This window comes from Trachurus japonicus, chromosome 3 (assembly GCF_045865225.1).
Source record: "Trachurus japonicus isolate A0001 chromosome 3, Traja_1.0".
Classification (NCBI taxonomy): Eukaryota; Metazoa; Chordata; class Actinopteri; order Carangiformes; family Carangidae; genus Trachurus; species Trachurus japonicus.
In genome coordinates, this window is record NC_140909.1 from 26,929,902 (window position 1) to 26,955,819 (window position 25,918).

A 25,918-nucleotide genomic window follows, 5' to 3' on the forward strand; every position below is an offset into this window, starting at 1 on the left:
CAATGTTTTTGTGTTTCAGCTCTAGCCCAGACAAAATGTGTATTTGGTCAGAAGTAGTGCAGCAGGACTAAGTGCTTCATTGTGTCATATAAAGACATAGAAGGACATTAACTGACCTGCAATCATTTCCAACCTTTTTTGAACATAATCTGACAATTTTATCCCTCCAACATAAATTAGGTCTATAATCAAACATTTTTTGGCCCAAGTAAGTTAGGCTTCTTTTCACCTCAACAACTGATTGAGGGTGTCTGCCTTGACTTTGTAGTGACAACATAAGGTGTTACAGTGCTGGACGTCCTATTAAAATAATAAAAAATTGTACCTAGTGGGGTATTTCATGTCCCCTGGTGGCCACAGGGGCCCGTATGCAGCTGTTGACTTTTCTTTTGGCATTGGGCAGGCCTTATTACTACTACTTCTACTTCTACTACTATGATTCTTAAATATGATAATACAATAATCCATTAATGTAGTTTTGTGGCTGGTATAATAACAACAGTGAGACACAGAAACTCCATTCAAAGTATTTTTATTTACAAACTGTTACATGTTGCAGCTCTCATAGAAACAGGTTAACTGTGAATGATGCTGGTGTTTGTGGTCACCATGCAGCAGGAGAGCAGCTCTAAAGTCTCCAGCAGAAATGTGTGGACTTTTCTTCTTCTACTGTCAGTAATAAGCGGTGATCATGACGAAGCTTCCTGTGTTAAGCAGCGGCAGATTTCAGCTCTGCATTGTTTCTGTTTTCCCGCCTTTTTCTTGTTTTCTGTCTTTTCCTTCAGCTCAGAGCGACACAATGAGAGCTTCCTCTGCTTCCTGAAGCTTTTCCTGATTTACACAAACACACACACACGCAGACACACACACAAACAGCATGCACCATCTCCATATGTGGAGGTGTCCCTGCAGCTCAGCAGCGCCCTCTGGCAGCAACAATGATGGTACAAGTCTATGTTGGCAAATCATGACATTACAAATTTATAATACTGTATAACCAAAATATTTTTATATAGTTTTAGAGAATAACCTGTAAACTACTGTCCATGACTCTAGGTTGTTACTGTGAGAAATAGTGTCTGAGACTGAATCACTGTCTGTCAAATATACTTCTCTAACCCTTTAGCACTTAGGGCTCAACTTAACTGCAAGCAATCCGACCCACAGGCTGGTGAGTTTTAAGGGGTAAAGAAAACACATACAAATACACAATCATGCTACAACTTCAGTAAACATCAATTGAGCAAAAACTGACAACACAGTAGAAGTGTTTCTGGGAACACAACAAGACTAAAGACTAAAACTAAGCCAACAGTACGTATTTGCAATAATATCATGGGATGTCAATGTTATAACATTGCAAACTTCTTCAGTAAAGAAACATTGAACAAAACGACCCAAGCTGGGTCTGTCTCTTTTTTGTTTCCCCAGAAACACTTATGTTGTGTTGAGTTTTTTGCAGTGTATGTGCTGTCCAACAGATCAAGTTGTTTTCCGAATTTGAAGCACGTTTGTTTCTTGCCTGTGTTTTCTTCTGTTGCAGTGTGCTAAGCTCTCAGGGCCACCGTACTGAACCCCCGCCCTGAATCCTGATCAGCCTCAAAACTGGTTCACTGGTTCTCTCTCTCTCTCTCTCTCTCTCTCTCTCTCTCTCTCTCTCTCTCTCTCTCTCTCTCTCTCACTCTCTCTCACACACACACACACACACAGTAAAATCATTCAGAGTCATTAGTGCTCTGTGTGTTGACAGTTATCGAGCCATTCAATGGAAACAGGAAACAGACTGATGGTCAGACACAGTCAGTGTTCAACACATTCATCAATGAGCTCTACACAACTCTACATTCATTTACTGGCCACTAACACGTTAGACAAACATATGATCAGTCTCAGTTTACATCAGCAAACAAAACAAAATCATCATCATTGCTATTCGACATGAAGCTGCGTCTAAGGTAAACCAGTTCAGTGAAGGCTACAGTGAGTCAGTGGCTGTGCTGAGACGCACCAAAGCTGCAGATCAGAAGCTAGGGATTCTGGGAAATTGAGTTCCATGTACATGTTGTCGGTCACTCGCTGTTTTTTTTTAGTCTTCATCATGTTTTTCTTTGGTTGACTTTGGGTGAAACAGCGCCCCTCTGTGTACTAATGGCAGGTGAATGTCAGTCATCTCGTGTGGTCGGACAGGGAACTGCAGCCTGACCCGCGTCTCTCTGCACTCCCTGTGACCTGTCAACCCAATCGCTAATGATCGGCTAAAGATCTCCATGAGATAACAAGCTAACCAGCTAACGAGCTATTCACATGCAGAGGAAGAAACTAAAACCAGCACAGTAGAAGAGATAGGGAACAGTTTGTGAGACCAGAATGCATTGGGGCTTCTTGGTTTTCTCCCCACCTCCACCTGAAACTCCCCTCCCCTCTCTGGAAGTTGGTGAAAGGCATTCTGGGAAGCAGAGCGCCCCGCTTACTGTAGTAGAAGAAGACGAAGCAGGTGTACGTGGAGCAACATCTGCCCCTCCACCCTCTCCTCCTCCTCCTCCTCCTCCTCCTCCTCCTCCACTCTTTTCTACTTCTTCTTCTCCTCCTTCTCTCTTTCCCCAGGCGCCACCTCTACTCTAAGCAGCTCTTCTCCTTGGTGTCGTGGTGTCATTCTGATGACAACCGAGCTGTCTGCTGTCTCTGCCACCGCGTCGGTGTCGTCCAGAACTAGGGTGCGAGGGATCGGAGATCGACGGTGCATTGGAGAGGGAGGGGGAATTGGAGAGATGGAGGGAGCCTGGGAGGGACAAAAAGGAGGAGACAGAGGAGGAGGAGGGACGTGATGGATGAATTAGAAAGAAACAGAACAGACCTTATCAACTTCCATCCATCCATCCTTTCTTCCTTCTGTCTCTCCTTCCTTCTTTCCTTCCTCTTTCATTCCCTCCTTCAGATTCAGTGACATCAATTCTGTGTAGACAGATGTTTACAGATGTTCTGTAGATCTCATTCTCTGATTGGCTGCTGTAGCAATGTTAAGTATAGTCATGTGTTTAAATAAAGGTCATGTGGCAGCACTCTTCACATGTCAGTCCAGACTCTCCTCAGATTTTTGTAATAATTGCACATTTCAACGGATAAATCTAGCAGACAGGTGATAGTGATGATGACAGTGATGAGGACATTATTTAATAAATTGATTGTGTGTATGTGTGTGTGTGTGTGTGTGTGTGTACCTCTCCCGTGTCCTCAGACGCTTTGTAACTCTTCTTCAGTTTGGCGAAGGTTCCCTCCAGTCCCGCCTGCTCCGTCACCTTCAGCGCCGCCTTGAACATCTCGGGCGTGTCCGGTCGGGGAGGGATGACCTCCGCCGCTTTACCTGCCTCCTTCTCATCCGGCTTCTTGTCCTTCGTCAGCATCTTCCTGCACGGGCACACACACACACATTTGCTGAGTTAAACACACACACAGGCGCACGCACATCCACCGAGTACAGTAGCAACAGAGGAAACCGACCTTCAGTTAGTGTGAACCGACAGGTCTCGTACCAACGCCTACAGCAGATCCAGCTCGTCCACCGGCTCTGCCGATTCACCATGATCTGACTGAGAACCTGAGTCGACTCTGACCGAGGGATTAGAGGTGAGACTAATCCCGTCGAGACGGAGGAGGGAGGTCAGACGACGAGATGTGACAGAAGCAGGGCAGCCTGACGAAACTATTACGGATTCTCACTGAGGACTTAAACCTGACTGTTATAGTTTAGTTTATCATTGTTGGAAGAAATCTGATAAAGTGTGAGTGTTATCAATAACTTCATCAGCTTTATTAGTGGTGATTGTTTTTTAGAGTCAATCAAATTGATGGAGTGTTTCATCACAGTGACAGGAACCAGTTTATCTCTACAAAGCTTGTGGGCTGTAACCTGTTCACACCTGTTCACACCTGTTGCTGCTGTTTCCTAACTAACTAATTAACTAATTAATCGCAACTTTTTTCTTCTTGAATTCAAATTCTGTTGTTTAAATTTTTTTTTTTTTACTGTGAACAACAGATTTCCATTAAAAGCATTAAATTTCACTGTCAGCTCTTATTATATGCACTAAAAATTAAAGGGACAACGAGGAGTTTCTATTTGGTTATAAAAAAGTCTCACGTTAATGTGGATGAATCTCCGCTACCCACACTTGTTAATGGGCCCATTTTCGATAAATATATCGTTTTGTCTCTATCATTATTTTGTTATTATTAGTGGTGGCGGAAATGCTGGTCGAGCCGACCAGCGTTTCCTTACTTTCGGTTTCGCGGCGAGTCATGAGAATAACGCAGCCTAATCGCCGTTTATGGTCGGAACTACGACGGTATGTGAACCTCTTTGAACCTCTGACTTTAATTATTGATGAATGAAAACATGAGTCCGTCTTGCGCCAGTCAAAGAATTCTACGGTGGGCGCGGAGGCTCATAAATGTAGTGTGAAAACGCTTTGCTTTTCCAAAACTCCCCGTTGTCCCTTTAATTGCAAAAATGAAAACTTTCATTTTTAAAGCACCAATATCCACGTAATGAGAGGCCAAAGACAAATGTCCAAGAAATCACTGAATAAATATCATATTTAAAAACATATTTCCTGTCTGACCACTTCTCAGTATTTTAATATTATTTTTAATAATTTTGATTATTACTTCTTATCATTTCTTGTTAATAATATATTCTCCTGCATGAGTGTTGTGGACTGTTACCTGTCCCAGACAAGTGTTATAACATCTTTTGCAGCTTGCCTCACTGACATGTGTCCTACTATAACACAGGAGCTGAAATTGATCAGTTAGTATTGATCAGGGCCTGTATGGACTCTGGCGCTGATGGTCTTACTTTGCTTTTTTGCGGAGCAGCTTCTGGGACTCTGGGTAGTGGACCAGGATCTCAGCCAGGTCCTTCTTATCCAGGATGAACAGGTTGGCAAATCCGTGCGCCTTCACGTTGGCAGTGCGGCGGTTTCCTCCACCTCCTGCCAGCAAACTGACAATCAGAGACAGGGGACAGCTGTCAGTCATATGTGACTTGTGCATTCAAGTCCATTTGTTGTAAATGTGAGTATCAGTGGATGTATGTCCCGATGTGCTGCAGCTGTTTCACGGATCAATTAAAAAGATAAAAAGACCAAGTGTTTACTGGAGGAAGATTTAACACAACCTGGCAGCACATCTCAAAACACACCTGTGGATTTTTAACATCAGATTCCCTCCCTTCATCATCATTTTATCCTAATTTCTTTGTTTCTTTCTTTCTCTCTGTCCATCAGAACATACATTTTTCAAATTCTTCAAATTTTCAAATTTGATTTGAACTGAGAAAAGTACAAACTGAATAAAACAAAGAGCTTTTGTTCAGATCAGTATAGTCTGTTCACTGAACCAGACTCAGCAACATCTGTTTACTGCACAGATGTTTACAGATGTCCTGTAGACTTCAGTATCTGTTTGACCAGGTTAATGGACCATGAATCATTCAGTCATTTTCAGGATCAGCAGCAGTGACCTACAGACCAGTGTAGTGATCCCACCCCCCCCATGCTGCCCCATATACAGACCTCTAATTGGCTAATAGGATGACGGCAGGAAGCAGCTCTGACCTGATCTCTCCGAACACAGAGCCAGCTCTGATGGTGACAAACACCGTCTGCAGATCAGGACCTCCCACCACCTGCACCTCCCCCTGTTTGATGATGTACATCTCCCTGCCAATCTCCCCCTGACGGAGAGAGACAGCAGGTCAACACACATGCATGCACGCACGCACACACGCACACACACACACACACACACACACACACACACACACTCACTCAGGTATATCCTCACCTTCTTGCAGACAAAGTCTCCAGGCAGGTAGACAACAGACTTGAGTCTCGTCAACATATCGAACACCATTTGTCTGTCACAGCCCTGAAAGACGCACAACACACCTTCATAAATAACTCAAGTGTATGTACAGTATGTGTGTATGTGTGTGTGTGAGTGAGTGAGTGTGTTTGACCTGGAACAGGGCGACTTTGCTGACAATGGAGTAGTTAACGTCCACAGCAATGTCCAGTCTCATCTTGGCAGGAAGTTGTATCAGCAGCTCCGTTTCATCTGCAGAGGAAACATCACAAAGCTCTGAGTGTAGATCAGGGAAACGATGATTTGTTTTTGGTTTGCTGATTAAATATCAACAGATTTTATCTATTTATTGGAAAAATCTATCAAGCGAAGTGTATTTATAACACACACATGCACTGCAGTCCTTGTGGAGAAGTTAGGATTTATAAAAACACAAACACACCCGACAGGAGGATGAGCAGAACCGTCTACACATTGTGTTTTTCTTAGATAGCTTTAGCCACTCCTTCTTACCCAGCATGCCCTGGCTCTTCCAGGTGTAGTCGTACCAGGTCTTGATGCGGTTCTGGACCTCTTGTGGGATGTTGTAGGAGTTCATGTACTTGACAGTGCTGTCCATACAGGCTCGGTAGTAGTTCTCCCCGGCTGTCGCTGCTCCAACCACGTCTCTCATCTGGGACAGGAAATTTACAGTGCAATGAACTTTTCATTTGTATTTGTCCTTTTTGCCTTTTGTTACACTCAGGTTTCTCATTTCATTTCATAACATTTATTTAAACTCTGAGATATATTGAGGAGTAAAACCTCATTTACAATATAGCCGAGATGAAACACAAAACATATAAGGACAGAAGACGAGACATTTGAAACATACAAAAGCATAACAGAATACCGGAAGTTAAAGGTGACAAGGATAAATTGAAACATAAGTGTAGTTAAAAGCAGGAGCAGTTAGAGGTAAAATAAGATGTAGTTATGGTTTTAAACTGTCCTATTGATAAAAGTGAGGTATGTTTCAAATGATTTTGCAGAGTGTTCCAGGTTGTAGGTGCACAGTAAGAGAAACTGGTCTTTCCAGAGGGAACCTGCAGTGTGAGCTGATTTACTGTAAAACTCGACTGACCTGACCGATCATGATGGAAAACGCAAAGACGCCAACGAAGTAGTTGATGAGCTGGAAGCAGATCTCAAAGACGGTGGTGGGGTCGGGCAGACCTCCGATGGTGATCAGCGTCTTCACGGCAAAGTAATAACAGCGAATGTAGCTGCAGGAGAAAAGGAATCAATTATAACAACAGAGTCTGCAACATGTCAACTACAGGATTTTATGATTGCATTGCTCTGTGAATGTTGCGTCTCTTACGCGTTGCCTTTTCCGTTGTAGACCCACTTAGTGGATCCCAGTCCCTCGTAGTCTGAGCCCCAGTAGAAGAGACAGGCATTGATGTGCAGGGAGTACAGCAGGTAGGTGGAAGTCCGGATCACCCTGACACACAACAGCAATTACAACATCAACATCAAAACATAGCGTGAACATTTGGCCCACTCCTATGTTAGTTAGCCCTTGTGGTTACCGACAGCTATACCTACATACACTGTGTCCTCAGAGGGCAACACACAGCTTCTAAAGCTCCTTCCTACTCACACCTGAGTGTTGAGCTCCTCACCTGTAGATGTAGGCCTTCTTCATCACGGCCTCCATGCGGTCGTTAAACTCAGAGAAACACATGTACTGGGGGATGAGAGAGGAGTCAGCGTGAGTGAGAGGTAGGCGTGTGTGTGTGTGTGTGATGTGATGTGAGTGTGAGGTGTGTTCTGACCTTGAATAGACGTGGGAACCTGAGCAGAGAGTTGACTCCGGTAAAGTAGTAGAAGATCTCCATTGGAAACAGGCTGATCAGATCCATCTGTCAATCACAGACTCTGATCATCATCACGTCTGTGAGAAAAACAGTGGAAACTACAAACTGCAGAGGAAACACAGAGTCTGTTCTCACCTTGAACCTCTCCGTCGTCATGTAGTTCTCCCTCATGTCCTTCTTATCGCACTGAAACACAAAAGCTCCATGTTAAAATGTCTCTTTTTAATCAGACAGGTCAACCCAGAAGTATTTTCTCTCTGTGATGTCACTGACCACAATGTCTCCTCCACGGACAAACTGTAGTCTGGGCTGAAACACCAGGATGTCGGTGATGTAGATCAGGTCACAGGTGTAGTCGGCCATTAGCCACAGGTGGATGTTTTCAGGCGTCTGGTAGGGGAACGCCCAGCGGACTGGGATCAGCCACACGTTCCAGTTCCAGGCTGCCACCACGAAGAAGAGCCAGATCACATAGATGAGGTCTGTGGAGGCAGAAAGACTTCGTCAGACCAGAGAAACTTTCAGTGGACATACACAGTACAGTTTTAGCTCATCATCTGGTCCCAATTGGCCATCGGACGGTTGGACAAGCTTCTGTTATGTCAGAAACTTTCCGAGGCCAACATCAGGCTCTGGCACAGTGGAAGCGAGTGATGGGCAAATTACTGATCATGAGTTATGAGTTACAGTTAGCACTTCTTACAAGAAGTAATTGGATTTACCAATTATTGCTTCATAAAATTAATTAGTTACTTGGGAAATTAAGTTTGGTGTTTGGTCCTGTTGATGTTCACACAGGCTGTTGTGTGGTGTTCCTGTGGCTCAGTGTGGGACCAGACCAATTGTTCATTTGTCACTGTGCCCATAATTGGTGGATCAATAAAACACAATAGATACGTTTTTAAACTTCTGATAGGCCAATTTATTGTAGCCTGGACAGGCCTTCAAATCAAGGCTGTAACGACTTGCTCTGTAGCACGTTGCTGTGGAGACAGTCTTCACACCCGCACACAGACAACAGACCACCGCTGTGTTCTGGTCCTTTGTCCCCAGGAGGGAAACATAACGTCCACATTTCCACCACACCCACCAACTCAGGTGATGATCAGTTATCATAATAAACCATACACATGACATAAAGTAACAAGCCCGTTAAAAGGGCAATAATTGTATTTATGTAACTTAATTTGCAAAAGTAAGTTAATTTCACATAGAGTCTTTTTTCACATTGCGCCTGTCTGACAACACCATGGAGACAAAATGCTGGACAGAAAGTGATGTTTCCTCCTTGTCCTGTCCTCCTCTTTTAGGGGTTTCTCACACAGATTATCAAGGCAGTAGCTTTTTCTGCCTTGTTAGCATTGTTGCCAAACAAACCTGCGTCAAGCTGATAATCGGATAGACCAGGCTGCTTGTGAGCACTCATCACATTATACATTTACTCAAACACTTCCACATGAATTAAAGAACAAAATGTCTTGTTGTGTTGTGTTGCAAATGTTTTCTCTCTTTCTTTGGTCAGAAATATTTCTGTCTATAATCTGTAGCCTCGCTCTGTGTCTCTCACCAGTGAATGGATCGATGCTGGAGGGGAAGCGATACTCCAAGATGGCTCGGAGCCAGTCTGGCATCTTGGGCAGTTTGGGGAGTTGAGGGAGTTTGACTGGGTGACCTAGAAGTTCAAAGCTCCACTCCACCTCCACATCTTCTTCTTTTGCTGCTCCATCATCTTCTTTCTTCTCGTCCGCTGCGGGAGGTGGTGGAGGGGGAGGTGGAGCTTTTGCTGGGGCTGAGCAGAAAAGACCAGAAGTGTCATATGATTCTGTATTTAAAGCATTAATTAGATGCATTTCAATCTACTGTATCTACTTCATCTGTACAGTATAATTAGCGGTTTGTACAGTATGTATACTGTATATATATATATATATATATATATATATTATTATTTTTTTAAGCTTATTTTCTTTCCTGATCCTTACAGCTATAGGCTGAAAACCATAATAATGAAGGATTATTTCACCTTAGAAACAGCTCTAATTACAGTAGAAGGCAGAAAACTGGAAGAATTATTCAAAATCTCTGCCAATTTTAACAGTTATTGCTTTAAGTCAGTGACCCACATGGATGAACTTGGTCTAATTATAAAGTGTTATGATTTTAGCTCAAGTCATTGGCTCAAAGTGCTGTTCATCTGTGCACAAAGCTTCCCTGGGTTTCTGGGGGCATTCAATTTTCAGTATTGCATATTGAAAACAAACGTTTGGATAGACAGAACCATAAAATGAGCGTCATCACGTACAGGCTGTTGGACTCTCCTCCTCAGACTCGTCTGGATCCAGCAGTCGGTCCCTCTGCCGCTCCGTTCGACCTTTAAACAGCTTGACAAGCTCGTACAGCCGATCCTGGATCAACACGCTGCCCACACTGGCCGCCGACAGAGGACGCGTCCTGCAGGATGACAGCGACAGGATGGATTAACAAGGAGGATGGAGATGAGGGAGCTAGAAGATGGAGTGTCAATGTGTTTTCTCTCACTCCTCTTCTGCGGTCAGCAGGTCCATGTCCTCAGTTGCATGACTGAGAAGGACACGGCAGGAAGACAGGAGGACATCAGCACGGACCCATGAAAACAGAAGTGTGGAAACATGAAGATGAAAACGTGAGGCAGGAATGTGCAGTAGTAGTAGAATAAGAGATTGAGTGAATCTGAGAATTTTTTTACTAGGCTATGTTACAGCATTTACAACTCCCCCCTCCCAGGTTAAACTGGATGATCCATCGGTTACCTGATCTCCACTTCAGGGATAGTCAGACCCCCAAATTCCGGTATTTGGGTTGTGATGATCTGGGGTATGTTCAGACCTTTTCCCTGATCCACATCCTCCACCTGCAGCAGTGGGGGACTACCAAGGCCCTGCCCATCGCTCCCTGAGGACCAGAGAAGAAGAAAAGCTGCTGGACATCCTCTAAAAAACGCTGCAGTGTACATCACAGAGTGTACATCCACCACAGTTCAGATCACCTGACGTGTTGTTAGCTGCTAGCTGCTGGTGAAGCACTGCAGAGCATGATGGGAGTGATAATGAGAAGGAAGTGGGATGGTTGGAGATACCTCAAGGCAAGAAAGGTTTGTTTGGCATGTTCAAGGTTTGGATTTAAACAGTTAAATGTCTATGAGGTTTCTCTAAGGGTCTGCAGGAGAAGGGCGGGGCTTAAGGCTGCTGAGGATGCTGGGAGTTGCAGGTAAGGCGTCTGAGGTGGCTGGCGATGCTCATGCAGTACTGGCGCCCCTGTTCCGCAAGCTGTGACAGTTCCTGGGCCAGCAGGGCGAGCTCCGGCGGCGGGGTCGGCATGGATAGCGTGGGGGGGTTGAGGTTATGGTCATGCATCAGCTTCCGGCAGCTTTCCAGACACTCAGCAGCGTGAGGGATTTGAAGCAGGAAGCTTGTTATCGGAAGGCAAATGGCAGGAACTGGATGGAGAAACAGAGTCAAGATGTGAACTCGACAAGATCCTGGTGGAACTGATCAGAATCTGGTTACCATGGAGACGATCCAGGGGCACAACCGAGCAGATAAGTTGAATTTCTTCTCTAATTCAGTTATGGTCAAAACTTTCTTAACCCGTTCAATGTTTATTTCTCTGGTGATGCTCAAAACATCTGACCTAACTAAAATCATGTTCAGCTCTCACCTCCACTTCCACCGTCATCTGCAGCTTCATTTTCCTGTAAGAGGGAAAATAAATCAGCTTCTTAAATCTGTTTCACAGAATATAAACAGACCAGATTCAGCTCTAGTCCACACTCCTGGACAACCTCTTAGTTTTCCAATGTCAAAAACTAAAACACTTTGGATAAACCACCTCACATATACAGTTGTTGAAGTTAAATTCCTGGAGCCCCTGAAGCTTCACCTCTCAGCCCAGCTACAGTAGCAGCATCTCTAGACTCAACTCAGCTCAACTCAATTTGACTCACTTGACACAAGTCACTTTAGTTATCAGCTTCTTTTTCTGCTCCTGAACTTGACTATGCAGTGATGACACAGAAAGCTGTCATCTTCAGTGCAACACATGCAGAGAAACATTGTTTGCAGGTTGCTTTACTGTAAGTATCGAACAATAACTAACAGAACTTTAACAAGTAGGCTACAGGGCGGGATGTACAGTCATTTGGCTGTTTACTAATGATGACATCCTCATGATGCTTTTCTCTGACCAATCAGCAGCACCTTTTGGTTTTGCCCATAGGCTTTGCCTCAACTTGCATGGAAACTTGATGGATGTGAAACCAATAAAAGTACCAGGTGTCAAGAGCTATCCAAAACTTAAACCTTGAAAATCACAATAGGTTAATAAAGTTGAGGAGGTATCATGAAGTGGAAAAGAACTGACCGAGCCCTTGTTCTGCTGGACAGAAAATACTTAAAGGGACAACGAGGAGTTTTGGAAAGCTAAGTGTTTTCACACTACATTTACCGTGAGCCTCCGTGCGCACGTTGAAATTCTTGGACTGGCGCAAGACGGACGTCTTACCAAGAATGTTTTCATTCATCAAGAATGAAAGTCAGAGGTTCGAAGACGATCACATACCGTCGTAGTTCCGACCATAAACAGCGATTCCGCGGTGTTATTCCCATGACCCGCCGGGCAGCATCCGTGAAACGGAAAGTGGGAAACGCTGGTCGGCTCGCCCAGCATTTCCACCACTAATAATAATATAAAATAACGATAGAGACAAAACAATATATTTATCGAAAATGGAACCATTAACAAGTGTGGATAACGTAGATTCATCCACATTAATATGAGACTTTTTAATAACCAAATACAAACTCCTTGTTGTCCCTTTAAATGTTCTCCAGCTCTTGTTCTTATGGTGGTTGGATGCAGGTGTTGAATGATACAACCACCATGCATCCAAACATTTCACCTGCTCTGTGGCAGTCGGGGGCTCTGAGACCTGTGGCTGTTGAGTGACTGGACTCTCCAGGTCCCTCCTCTCGGATGCTGGTTCCACATCTGTTGAAGATGGGGCCTTAGCGTCATCTTCAGCCTCACAGGCGTCCAGTAGGGATCTGATAAGGAAGTTTAGTAGTGGTTATGAAAATGTCATGCAGGACCGGTTCTACTTCCACTTCTCTGGAATTCAGACATTTAGGTGGACGACATGATTGGAGGGATGTTTGGTTTGGTAAGTCAGGGAGTATGTCTTAACCATACTGTATTCACTAACTGAAAAATGTTGGAAATACTGTAAGTGTTTGCCACTGAGCAGAACTTGCCCAAGTAAACAAATTTAATATTCAATCTGGTGAGGTAATTCCAACGTACCTTTTGAGGTTTGCCCTGATTCACAAAAGACGTTGACAAGAAGCAACACAAAATACAGTTAAATGCAACCACAAGGACAAACTGTGGCAAACTGCACAAAGACACTATTCAAAGCAAAAGTCCAGCTAAGTCCCAGTTCCCAGCTGATCTGAAGCTAAGAAAGCTAAGCAGCAGGGACCTCATACCAGAGGACCACATGTAGGCGCCTCCTTCAGTGGCCAGTGCTGGCACCTGGTATCACTGGAGGCAGTGGACTTCAGTCAGTGTCCTGTCACTACCCAGAGCTAACAACCATAGGCGATTGGTTGGAAGATAGATTGCCTGGTAATGAGGAATCTGACCTTCAGACTCAGCTTCTAGCTCACGCCCTGGGAGGATGAGGTAGAGTCATGAAATGTTGTCAAAACCAAAAAGGTTAGAAGTGTGAGGTGCTCAGGGAGAGATTTCCCTTAGATATTACTGCCTGAACTGATATAGCTGCACAGTGTGACATGACGGTAAGAAAGTGAGACTTTTCTGGGATTCATATTGGATTCCAGGTGGGAGTCAGCTTCACTATAAATGATGGGACTGGATTGGGACAGGGAAAAAAAGACAAACAAAACGATCCCTGATTGATCATCATGCCTATGCAAATATCAAGATATATTTGGCTGGTTTTCCCATTAATAGTAATATATATACACAGGGCAGAAAGGGGCAGGAATCATTTTTCAGGATTGATATGGGACGAACGTAAAAATCAACTTCTGTGCCACCTTCAAATGGAGATCAGGTACCTTGGAGTGCAACACCATACCAACTTGAAGAGCTGAAGTTTAGTCTTTGTATTATCTAGACCTGTTGTATAACACTAGAAATGAGGCAAGAGCCAATTTAATCTTTGCTCTGGAAGAATGGAACAATAACCCAGAGTGCCGATCCCTTAAAAAACTTTAAAAAACCCTTAAAAAACCCTTAAAAGTACTCTGCTGAAGCAGTAGATCATCCCAGGTCTTGTTATTGTTGACAGACAGAATCTGAGGATTAGTCTCTCTTATGAAAACCAACACCAGCTAGGAACCGGGCAGAACTTGAACTTGCTCTAAGAGGCTTAGTAGAAAGGAAGTTACTATAGTACAAGCTCTTACTGCAAGCTTATGCACAGGAAGTACTGTATGCAGCCCATACCATAATGTGTTGCGATCTTTGAGGTTCTTACAGAACTCTGCAAGAGCATCATGTAAAAGCAGTAATGGATTCATGATGAAATCAGCAACCCATTAGAGGTATGGGGACATCCCACCATCTCACAGTAGGGGGGTGGGGTGGGGTAAGCCTTAAGCTAAATATGGCTCAGCTTACTCATCAGGTCTTTTCTCTTCCTCAATATTTTCCACCGCTACTTTATTATCCACAGGAGCCGTATTGTTTGTGCTGTCGTCACTATCCTCCTGCAGGTTCTGCAACCTGAACGGAGTTCAGCAAGGGACAAACAAGATGGAGAGCCCCTGTCAGACAGTTCAGCTCATCAGGGAGAAATTTGTGTCTAAAGGCAGCGGGCGGCATCAAGACCAAGCAGACAGCAGGTCAGAGGGTTTGGTGGTTCTGCTCTAACTTTGCCAGTGGAGGGAGCTCTAATGCAGCAAGTCCATAATAAAATACAGCAGAATGGGGTGTTTCAGCAAACCATAAAGCAACAGAGATAGCATTGAGCCATTAGGTTTAACAATTTGTCATTTTGTCAGTATGACATTAGTATGTAGTATCCCCTCAGAAGTCAGATAAGAAGGTAGCACAGTGATGGGTGTCAACAGAAAGTACAACCCAACTTAGGGTATGTACTGTAAGTAATTTGCTGTACAAGTGTAAATCTGAGAGGTAGAAGCAGGGTGGTGTTGAAGATGGACTCACTCTGGGTCGTCCTCATTCTCCTCCTCCAAGATGTTTGGCAATCTGTGGCAAACAAACAGCATTACTACAGGTGATTGAAGGACATATTTGATCAGATGGTTCAGGTGTTTCCTTTCTATGGGGCACTTGTAGCATGTTGTATATGCAGTGCACAGGGCTCTCTCAAAGGTCTTCATTTTTAATTCCCGAAAATCTGAGTTTGGAGATGGAGTCTTTATTGCATATTGTGACTTACGGCTCGCTGGCCTCCGGCAGTGTCTCTATGACGATCTTTGCTGAATGCTCCTCTTCGAGCTGGCGGACTGCCTCCTCTGCTGCCTTCATGGCTATCTCCTCTGCGGCGCGGGCCGCCTCCAGACGGTCCTGCTGCAGCCTGTGTGATAAGGAGGAGTTCAGGACCTTCAGTGTAGTTGCAATTTTAAACACACACATAAATGAAGACATAACAATCCTAACACCCTGCAGTTGACCTGTACAGGCTGAGATAGTTGACTTTGGACCAAAGTGTTGAACAGAAAGAAAAACTGTTTACTGTTTTAAATCATCAGTGGGGCAAAAAGAACAAACAGAAGGTAAAGCAAGGGGAAAAAAGAGTAAACTAGACAGCTGTCGCTAACCTTTCCATCTTTGGAGCCGCTTGATCCTTCTGGATCTCTTCATCTTCTGTCTGCAAGCAATCACATGGAAAAAATCTCTGTTGAGTACGATATTAATAACTTTTTAAAATATCATAGTATTGATGCTATTGTCACCATAGTATCCTTTGTGCTATAGTTGCTTAGCATGGTAAGTACTAAAGCCAATATAACCTACCCTGCTGCTAGCTTGTCTCTTTTGTACCATACAAAGTGAAACTTGCCTCAATTTCAGTGAAAACATATTGTTGGTTAAAGACGTTAGACCAGCCGTCAGTCAACATTTATGATGCTGGTGAGAAAAAGTCACGCACCACAGCACTGACTTTGGTCCGATCATGATACCTTTAAAAGGGTCCAAATAACCACTGTAGTCATGGTACTAACAGCGTGGTATGCTTTTTGGTGCTATTTTATCTTGACATGCTAAGTATGGATGGTCCCTATCCTGCTACCTTTGTAGTCTTTGCAGTACCACTACCACATTCACAAATGAGCTTCTGGCTAATATACAGTAATCTCAAATTACATTATAATACCAATGTGATTCTTTCTCTAGTTCGTGGTGTCTGTAACACTACCTGATTGTAGACAGTTAGTAAATTAGCATTTTAGCTTGCATGTCAAGATCAACTATCCTTACTTCCTGTTGTACAAGTACACCCCATACTTACAGTATCAAAGAAAAGTACTTTCTGTTGTTACAGTGTCACAGTAGAAGTACTTAACTTAAAAATTCCACTCAAGTATAGTACATCACCACTTTAGTTGTGTGCAAAGCCATGTAGACATTATACTCATGTACTCATACTCATACTGAGCAAAACGCTGGGATGTCTCACCTCTTTCTTCCCTCCCTGCTTGTCCCCATCCTGTTCAATGTCCTCCAGGACCAGATCATTTGTCTTCTGTGTGATGCTGACTGAGGGCCACATGGCAGGAAGAGCATGGCTGAGGATTATCTGTGTATCCATCTTTGCATGTCTTACAAACTTCTTGTATTAAATATCTGAATTTGTGCCACAGATAATGGAGAAGTTAATCTGGTTATGTATTTGACAGTCAGGGCTCATATTTTTTAATTAAAGTATTCATGCATCCACCTTTGTTGAATCACAAGAAATAGATGAAATCTCATTTAATAGTAAGTGTTGATAGACCCATGATTGATTGATTGATTGATTGATTGATTGATTGATTGATTGATTGATTGACTGATTAAATCTTCACCAAGCTTTCAGTTTTACAAGACAGCACAACAAAACACTCAACAAGAAATATTAATTGATGTCTTTATTTTCACGAATACAGAGCAAAATGCTGCAATGAGCTGCAATGTCTGCACTGACTTAGCTGCACTGGGTTGTTGCACTGAGTTAGCTGCCTGTACTCTATCAGCAGAAGCCTTAAGAAGAAGCAAACAGTTGTCCTGAACTACAGATGGTCCTGACTGCAGATCTAACAGCTCACGAGTTTCCAGTAGCACCAATGACAAAAGCTGAAGTAGGACCAGTATATCATTGGCTGCACAAAATAGCCTACTGTATATATGGAGTTTAAGTTGCCCAAATATTTCAAACTATGACCCCATGTATGATGAAATGTGGCTTGGGCATGATTCAAACACATTATTGCAAGACATAATGTCCCAAAACCTCCACATATGATCAAGATTTTTTGCAAGAGCCTAAAATGAATATCCAGTTTATTAGGTTTTGGCGCAGTCTGTCCTGCATCTAATATACACTGTAGCATTAATTATTAACCAGGACAGACCAAGTGGAAACAGTAGAGTCTTTAGAAATCACAAACTTCCAAAGTCGTCTTTCAGAGCAAAACATGCAAAACAACAACTCCCCCAAGTGGCAAGGAAAGGTTTTAGGACCCTTTGTTTAAAAAAATAAAAATAAAAAATCAGGCTTTTCTAAGAAAGTTTTCTCCTCAAACTTTAAAAAGAAAATTATCCATCAAAAAATTAAATTGCCCTTCACGGTTTCTGTAGATTTTTAATGTTTTGTAAAAGAAAGCTGGGTAAAAACTGAACATCTTGCAGCTTCATGGAGCAGCTTGTCAGCACTCAGTACAAACTGCTCTGTGTCTGTGGTGCGTCAGTTAACCGGTGTCTCGGCTGTCAGTGTCAGTGTGAGCGACTCTGTCCCGTGCTTCCTTCTCCTTTTATTTTAAGGGGCTCTCGCCTCCTTTACCCCCTGAAACAGAAGGAGAAGAGCAGCCCGGTTAGAGTCCGCCTCATCACTGACACCAGCTCCTGCCAATCAACACACAACTAATAATCAATCAATCAACCAATCAATCAATTCATGAGTAAATTTGTCTCTGCAGACTGCAGTTAGAGTTCACCTAAAAATCTCTGCATCGCACTAAAATTAAATGTGACTTATCATTTAACAACTGTAAATGTGTGTGTGTTAGTGTGTGTTGGTGTGTGCGGAGGTTGTACTTACTGCTCTGCACCTGGTCACTTCCTGCGTCCTGCAACCATGACAACAAACATTAAAGATTTAGAGACGTTCTGCTGGTCAATGTGGGTTCAGGTGTGTGAGAGTCGCACTCACCTTCGGTACTGGCTGAGGTAACATACGACTGAACTCAGTGACGATCCAGCCCACAACACTGTCAACACACAATAAAGGCATTACAGCAGGAAATCTTTCAAAGGCCGAAAGAGGGATTGGAGCATTGCTCCCTGTGTGAAAAACGTCCTAAAACATTTCTCCTTTATGTCAGAGTCAACAGAAAACAATGGTGTATAAATAGTGCATTCAAAAAAAACGCAGGAGTATCACAACAAGTACTTCTCAGTTTAACTTAAGCACAGTACACGAGTGAATGTACTGTTTGTAGTAAGCATAGCATGAATCAGCAGGTCAGACTTCACAACTGCATGTTTGTCAGTTTTCAAATCAGTGATAAACAACAAACAAATCCAGTGTTGTCTCAGTTGAACTGTGATGCTGTGGAAACGCCTCCACTCACTTGCTCTGCTGCTGCTCTACTTCTTTAGTCGACCTGAGAGGAGAACAGAAAACCGAGTCAACAACAGACACCTGAGGATTCACACCTGAGATCAGAGATGAACTCTGAGGCTGAGAAAAAACAACAAAAACTACAAAACCTGAAAATCAACAGAATATTTTTAGAAAAGTAAGGTTTTATCCATCTTCACTGAGAGTTCACGAAAGGAGGCACAAGATTTAAGAACAACATGGTTTTTCAAAACCTTCCACTTTGAATCTGAGACACATATCTGGTAAAACTTATTGTGTTATCACAAAACAACATTAGAAGTGCAAGACACATCTGTTGTAAATGAAAAAAAAATCTTGACCCTTCATCTGCATGTGGACGTCTCTTAAACTCACTTCCTGTCACTCACTCCCTGTCTCTTCCTTTTAATACGAATACAAATGCAAATGCAGTTGTGATCATAGGTAGTTTTTCTCAGGGAGGTGCATACGCAGTAACAACACTCAGATTATTGCACATCAGTAATAATATAAACAGTTTTCTGGTTATATTATATTTTATTACATAAGTAATTTCAGGCTTGATGAAGTTGACTGCAATGATAGCTCTTAGGTAGAAGCTGTTTTTCAGTTTGTGTGTGATTTAAGCAGCAGTTACAGTGTGATCTCTGTGTCTCACGTGTCAGTGTTGGCGGCTGGTGGTGGAGGTGGAGCTGCTGCTGCTGTTGTAGCAAGAGGAGCTGGAGCTGTTCGAAGGAGCCGGAGACACCCAGATTAATAAAACATATTATTCGCTATAATATCTGATGGCACAGCGGGTGTGTCACGCTGGTTGTCTGCAGGTACCTGAAGAAGGACGCGTAGCTTCACTCTTCTCAGAGCTGTCTGTCTTTGAGCGGGGCTGGATCTCCGGCTGAGGAACAACCTTCTCTATCCCATGTTTGATCCAATCCATCATCCTGATGGACACACACACACACAAAGCAATGATGTCACTCCTTCAGATTCTCAGTTTTTTCTCCTTCACAGAAATCAACAGAAAATGAAATATTATATCCATGTAAAATGTGTTTTGTGTTACTATGTGAACACACACACACACACACACACACCTAGGTGGAAAAGGCTTGTCATTGTCAGTCTTCTCCTCTTGGTGCTTTTCCTGGACTTGGTCGCGGCCTCGATCTGGTTCTGGTGCTGCCTGGACCACAGGAACCACCTGAGGCTCTGGAGCTGAAAGACGAGAAGAACCATTGACCAACATGAAGTCAAGACCTGAACCGGATATTTTTTCACTGGATCATTCAGGCCTGTTCTCACCTGGTGGAGGCGGCGGCGGCGGCGGCTGCACCTGAGAAGCAGCAAACACAGCATTATGGTAATGCTCCTATTTACCTGAAGGAGCTAATCACCCCTCAGCCCACTTCACGACACCTCCGCTCCGGTCAGGCAAACCTCCTGCAGATCCCAAGGACCAAACTCCGAACCATGGGAGACAGAGCTTTCTGTCACGCCGCCCCCTGTCTTTGGAATGCTCTCCCTGACCACCTGAGAGCACCACTGACCCTGGACACTTTTAAAAAAGGCCTAAAAACCTACCTTTTTAAAAAAGCCTTTCATTAGTTGTTTCCTTTGGAGAGACGTTCTCTCTCCAAATTTTTAACTTTTACTTTTCTTTTTTTTTCTTATGTAGCACTTTGAGATTGTTTGCTCAATATAAAGTGCATTACAAATAAAATTCATTATTATTATTATTATTATTATTATTACAGGGGGTAACTAAAGGTCATTTTAAGAGCAGTACACAGAGTTCCTGCATCAAGATGAAGGCATGTGGTGGTTTGTATCTATCTGACTGATACCAATATTAGGGAGTAAAAAATTCCAACAGATCCCACAGATGTGAGTGTTTTCAGTTCAGAGCTACTTTCAATGACATCTGTCAAGACTCTCATTGACTTGGACTGTGAAATGAGCTGGTGATCTGACTGCGACTGTTTAGTAGGCGATTTGGCTTTGAGGCTGAAGCAATGTTCTTCTGAGCCTCCTCCAGTCATCTCATTAGAGATGTGTTCAAACAGCCTGGTAACAATGTGATCCCTCAAGCTTCTCTTGGACGAACACTGATCAGGTCTAAACCCTCTCTGTCTCTACACTGACTACCTACATCATGACCGTCGGCCATTTTTGTTTGTGTCCACGACTCCTGCCTGTGTCACAGTTATGACGGATGCTGATCCAGAGCGACATAAAACTCTCACTGAACTCTGATACAGGTCACATGACTGTTCAGCCTGAAGTCACAGTTTTAAAGCATCAAATATGTGTCTGGCTCCATGTGATTTGTGCTGTTCAAACTGTTGTTTAACAATTAGATCTGATCTGTGTTACATATGAGATGAAACCAGATCCAGGCCATTTGGGCCAACTGCATGAACTGAGTCTAAGTGAAACGTCCTGGGGAAAACCTCATACCTCGGTGGGCGGCTCAGCAGGAGTTGACTCTTTACTCTTCAGCTCCAGCTGAGGCTGAGGAACAACTTTCTCCAGGCCCTGAGCGATCCAAGCTATCATGCCTTTCCTGTGGGAGACAACATGAAGTTGTTATGTCAAGTTAGGAGGGAGGGGGCGCCTCAGGGACAGTCGGGGGGGGGGGGGGGGACGTGGGTTTGATACAAGAAGTTCTCTAAGCTGAAGAACTGTGACGTTCACTTCGCTTTATAGTTCACCACTTGTTCCTGATAGGTTACCAAATTTAGGATAAACTGCATCCTTTTGTGATGTCAGAATCCTCTAACGGCAAAAACATCTGTTTTCCTTAGTTTCCATTAAGTTACCATGGAAACAGACTGTACCAGACAACAGCTACAGCAAAATGAACTTTAAAGGATTTACACAGAAAATGTTTTTCAATCTGGGGAGCAGCTCATTATTTGGCAATCAGTGTGCTCATACAATAGGTTTGTTAAGCAGCTAATTGACATTGGCTTCAGGTTCATAGGACAGATCACTATTTGGCAGTCTGCCTGATGATAGACTCATAAAGCGGCGCACTATTTGGCAGTTGTTCCATTGATAGGCTCAAAAGCAGCTCACTATTTAGTAGTCTGTCTGTTGGAAAGGGTTGAACAGCACCTCCTATTTGTCATGGACCTCAATGAGTTTATAGGGCAGATCACTATTTGGCAGTCCGCCTGTTCATGGATCTATTAAGCAGCTCACTATTTGGCAGTCTGCCTGTTTGTGTACTTATAAAGCAGCTCATTATTTGGCAGTCTGTCTATTGATTGGATCATAAAGCAGCTCATTATTTGGCATCTGTGACATCCTGTCAGTATTACTCACTCATCTTCAGGTTTACTGTCGGCAGAGAGAAGAGGGAACATCAGTCACATGAAGCTCATACAAACTGAACTATATACAGTACACACACACACACACACACACACACACACACACACACACACACACACACACACACACACACACACACACACACACACACACACACACACACACACACACACGCACGGTTGTATGGCTATCTTTGAGGACACTCATTGACATAATGTTTTCCCTAGCCCCTTACCCTACTGTAACCTTAACCATTGAAAACAAATGCCTAACCTTAACCATTAACCTCAACCTAACTTAAACCTAATTATTTCTTAACCCTCAAATAGTCCTTAGAAGGGGTCTGAGAAAGTGAGGACCAGCCAAAATGTCCCCACTTTCCCAAAATGTCCTAACTCTGATGGTTTAAAACTCAAACTGGTCCTCACATGTATAGCTATACAAGTACACACACACAATAATTACCTGGTTGAGGTCTCTTCCTGTGAACATGTGGTGAGAAAAGGAAACACATTAATCTAATGTCCTCTGACCTCTGGACCAGTCTCTGTGTTCGACCCTGAGGTCAGAGCCTGCAGCTCACCTGAGTGGTGGAGTTGGCCCGGCTCAGTTTAGGTGAGAGAAGAGGTTGAGACAGAGCTCCGCTGATCCAGGTCAAGACGCTGGGCTGAGAGCCGGATGTCGGGCTGAGGAAACATAGACGAGAGATTCATCAACTGGATCAGATGAAAAAACAACTCAAAACAACTTTTACCACTGGAATCAAAACCTTTTGGCAATCCAATCTCAACAAAAGAGTTTGCCACAGTTATCAATGCCATGTTCATTTAAAAGGGGCCAAAAAAATCACCACCACATGATTCATGATTCAGTCATTATAGTTCAAATTTGACTTGACAGAGAGTAACGTCTTCTCGTGCTTATTTTGTCTGAAGAAAAAAATGCTGTCAGTTTTGAACGTCTTCTATTGTTTACATTTGGGTGATACCACTAAATCAGTTTCTGGGAGTAAACTCAGAGCCATACAGAGTGTGTTGGTTAAATTTCATATTGTCCAAACTACATAGACATTTACAGACGTTTTTTTCTGTGTTTAAGACAAATTTAACACAACATATTAAAATAGAGGTATTAGACCACTTTCCATACCTCTATCATTGTATCCTACCAGTCTAGATTTGTTAAAGGAGCATTATCGCAAATACAGCAGTAATGGCATAAAATAAGCTGAAATATGCAAAAGATAGGTTGGGGGGAGCCATAACTAAATTTACAAAAAAAATCGCCAACAGTATAGTGTCCATGGGGCAAATGCAGAATTTGTCTTTGTTATGATACAAGCCGGGCCGGCGCTTGCTGCGTTCGATTGCACTCGGAACTCGCAAATCAGACCTCCGAACCGGAAAAATGCAACAGTAAATTGTAATGTAGCAGTGTTAGGCTGCTTACAGTCACTGAATCGCTCGGTAGAACACTTTGTCTCCACGTCCCTGTGTCTTTCTTCAGATGTCCTCTCAGCGTTATTAACGCCTTAACGCAAAATGATTTTAACAGCACATTAACCGCAAGAGGCTGCTTCTCTCCAGACGTGGTCACACAGACGTGTATGTGGAGTAAATGTACATTTTATTTACTTAAGATACAGACAGATTTGCAGCCTAGGTGAGCTATAGTTTCTTCTCCATGGAGACGACAGTCTCACTCACCCGTTGCCCTCAGCCTCGGCTGCTTCCTGCTTGGGTTTGTCGGCCTTTGGAGCTGTCAATCAAACAGTGAAGGATGATCAGTGTGGAGAGCAGTACCAAAGTGAAGCACAGATAGTTCACTTTGACCTTTGACCTCACCTTCATTCTTGCTCTCTTCCTGAAATGTCACTTTCTTCTCCTGTTGAAAACACAAATATATTAACAAAACAGGTAAACCAATCTTGTCTGTTTTTAGTCAGCTGACACGTGTTGATGATCATTTAGACCAGATCCACAGAACTTACGGTAGTCAATAAATAATAACAATAAAAAGAGAAGGCTTGTCTTACCTGAACAGGGGGAGGGGCTGGGGCTGGTTTCTCCTCCTTCTGCTCTTCATCTTTTTTGGTTGGAGGCTCAGGAGGCTGGGGAACGACTTTCACCACCCAGCTCAACATCCTGAGGCCAGACAGACAGAGGCCACCTGTTACTGTTTGTTTGTTTGATTCCTTGTTTGTTCTTTCTGCCTTTCTTTCATTCCTTTGTATGCTTTTTGTTTGTTCATTATAGAATGGATCCTGTGTGCCTAGCTGACAGTAAAGTGAAAATAAATGTATTTATTTTTTGATGGAAAAACAGCTGAAACTATGTGAGTGAACTAACTTCAACCCAGAGTGCTACTCTGTGTGTGTGTGTAGGTGTGTGTGTGTGCGAGCGTGTGTGTGTGTGTGTGTGTGTGTGTGTGTGTGAGTTTACTTTGACCCTCTTCTCTCTGTACGCTGTTAATGGAGTTTAGATCAGCTCTGGCTGAGTGTCGGCCTCAATTACAGCTGACGGATCATGACCCTAATCCTTCACAGGAGGTCTGGCAGCAGAGAGCAGCCACACACACACACACACACACACACACACACACACACACACACACACACACAGACTGTGTCCAGTTCAACACTTGCACTTTTAGTGTGTTAGCCAATTAGCCAACCAACCAGCCAATTAGTTAACTAGATAAATAGTTAATGATCAGTCAGATAGATAGATAGATAGATAGATAGATAGATAGATAGATAGATAGATAGATAGATAGATAGATAGATAGATAGATAGATAGATAGATAGATAGATAGATAGATAGATAGATAGATAGATAGATAGATAGATAGATAGATAGATAGATAGATAGATAGATAGATAGATAGCAGGATCAGTCTGTTAGCTTTAGTAGAACACTTAGCTGGGCAGTTCTTTGGCAGCTGTAACTACGTATAATGAAGTGGTTCAGTTTGGTCTGGCTGACTGTGGACATGACTATAAGCCAGCACTGGCTGCCAGACTAGCACTTTGCCATCCTTTGGGAGAGTCCCAGTAACTGGGTTGAACTCAGTAAAATGTACAGTCTGTACAACACACACTGCCATTAAAGAAGATAACACAAACCCTGAGGGGTCACAGATCTGATATGGTTTTTCAAATAATGCTCAGATCTAAAAACACCACAGTGTGATGGATACTGCAGCGGTATGGCAGCAGTCTGTGTCTGCAGATCCCCAAAACAACGGGTGAGATTATTATCTCGACATCGACACTGACAAACTTTCATCAGTTCAGCCTCACATAATCAAACCACAATTCAACTGCAAATCCATCGAAATTTCCCTCTTCAAAAAACTTCAGTAAAAATAAAGAAAAAATCTACTCACTGCAGATTTCAAATGATTCAAAGTAAAGCTGTACATTGAGTGTTGAACCACAGGAACGTCTGCTCTCTGCTGTTCGGTGTTTGAAGGTGTATGTCAGCATGTGGTGCGGATGAGGGTGGGTGTGGTCTGTGCTGGGGGGTCTCTGGTCCTACCTGAGTTGTTCAGTCGGGGTCCAGCAGCATCACCACGGAGCAGCGCTAAGGAGGCTGTGAGGACCTGAGAGATGTGAGCACTGAGGGAGGATTAGACAGAGACGCTGCTAACAGGATTACTGAGGAAGTGAAGGGCAGAGCGGGACAGACAGAATGGACCGGTACTGGCTAGGGGATCGGGACAGAGACAGGGACAGAGACGGGGACAGAGACGGGGATGGGACATGATTAGATGCTCAAAACCTGAAGGAAGATCTGCAGAGGCAGATCACAGACTGCAAGAGACGAGGACTGAAAGTGAACGAACATGAACAATAAAGATTAAAATCAAGGAAAAGACAGAAGAAAGAAAGTGAGAGAGAGGTGGTGACACTAAACACCTGCAAACATCACAGCTCAACACTATCACAGCTTCATCTTCAGCTCCAGTTTCCTGTAGCTTCCTCCT

General features: G+C 43.4%; 1 protein-coding gene across 1 annotated transcript; it reads right to left on the reverse strand.

The window, feature by feature from the left end:
- Positions 1-1,735: 1,735 nt before the first annotated feature.
- cngb1a (cyclic nucleotide gated channel subunit beta 1a) lies at positions 1,736-25,614 on the reverse strand. Its single transcript, XM_085773028.1, has 40 exons — positions 25,471-25,614; positions 23,966-24,074; positions 23,775-23,814; positions 23,637-23,688; positions 22,514-22,616; positions 22,396-22,412; positions 21,922-21,936; positions 21,052-21,157; positions 20,006-20,124; positions 19,689-19,871; positions 19,423-19,535; positions 19,256-19,322; positions 18,587-18,619; positions 18,166-18,223; positions 18,055-18,085; positions 16,435-16,514; positions 15,575-15,624; positions 15,193-15,330; positions 14,958-14,999; positions 14,409-14,513; positions 13,065-13,079; positions 12,664-12,808; positions 11,424-11,457; positions 10,517-10,658; positions 10,266-10,307; positions 10,030-10,178; positions 9,295-9,516; positions 8,001-8,209; positions 7,863-7,913; positions 7,686-7,772; positions 7,533-7,597; positions 7,229-7,351; positions 6,989-7,130; positions 6,379-6,538; positions 6,020-6,117; positions 5,845-5,928; positions 5,616-5,734; positions 4,856-5,002; positions 3,219-3,405; positions 1,736-2,779 (listed from the first exon to the last, which is right to left on the reverse strand). The coding sequence occupies exons 2-40, from the start codon at positions 24,071-24,073 to the stop codon at positions 2,570-2,572; spliced, it is 3,891 nt and encodes a 1,296-aa protein (XP_085629154.1). The 5' UTR covers position 24,074; positions 25,471-25,614; the 3' UTR covers positions 1,736-2,569.
- Positions 25,615-25,918: the final 304 nt, after the last annotated feature.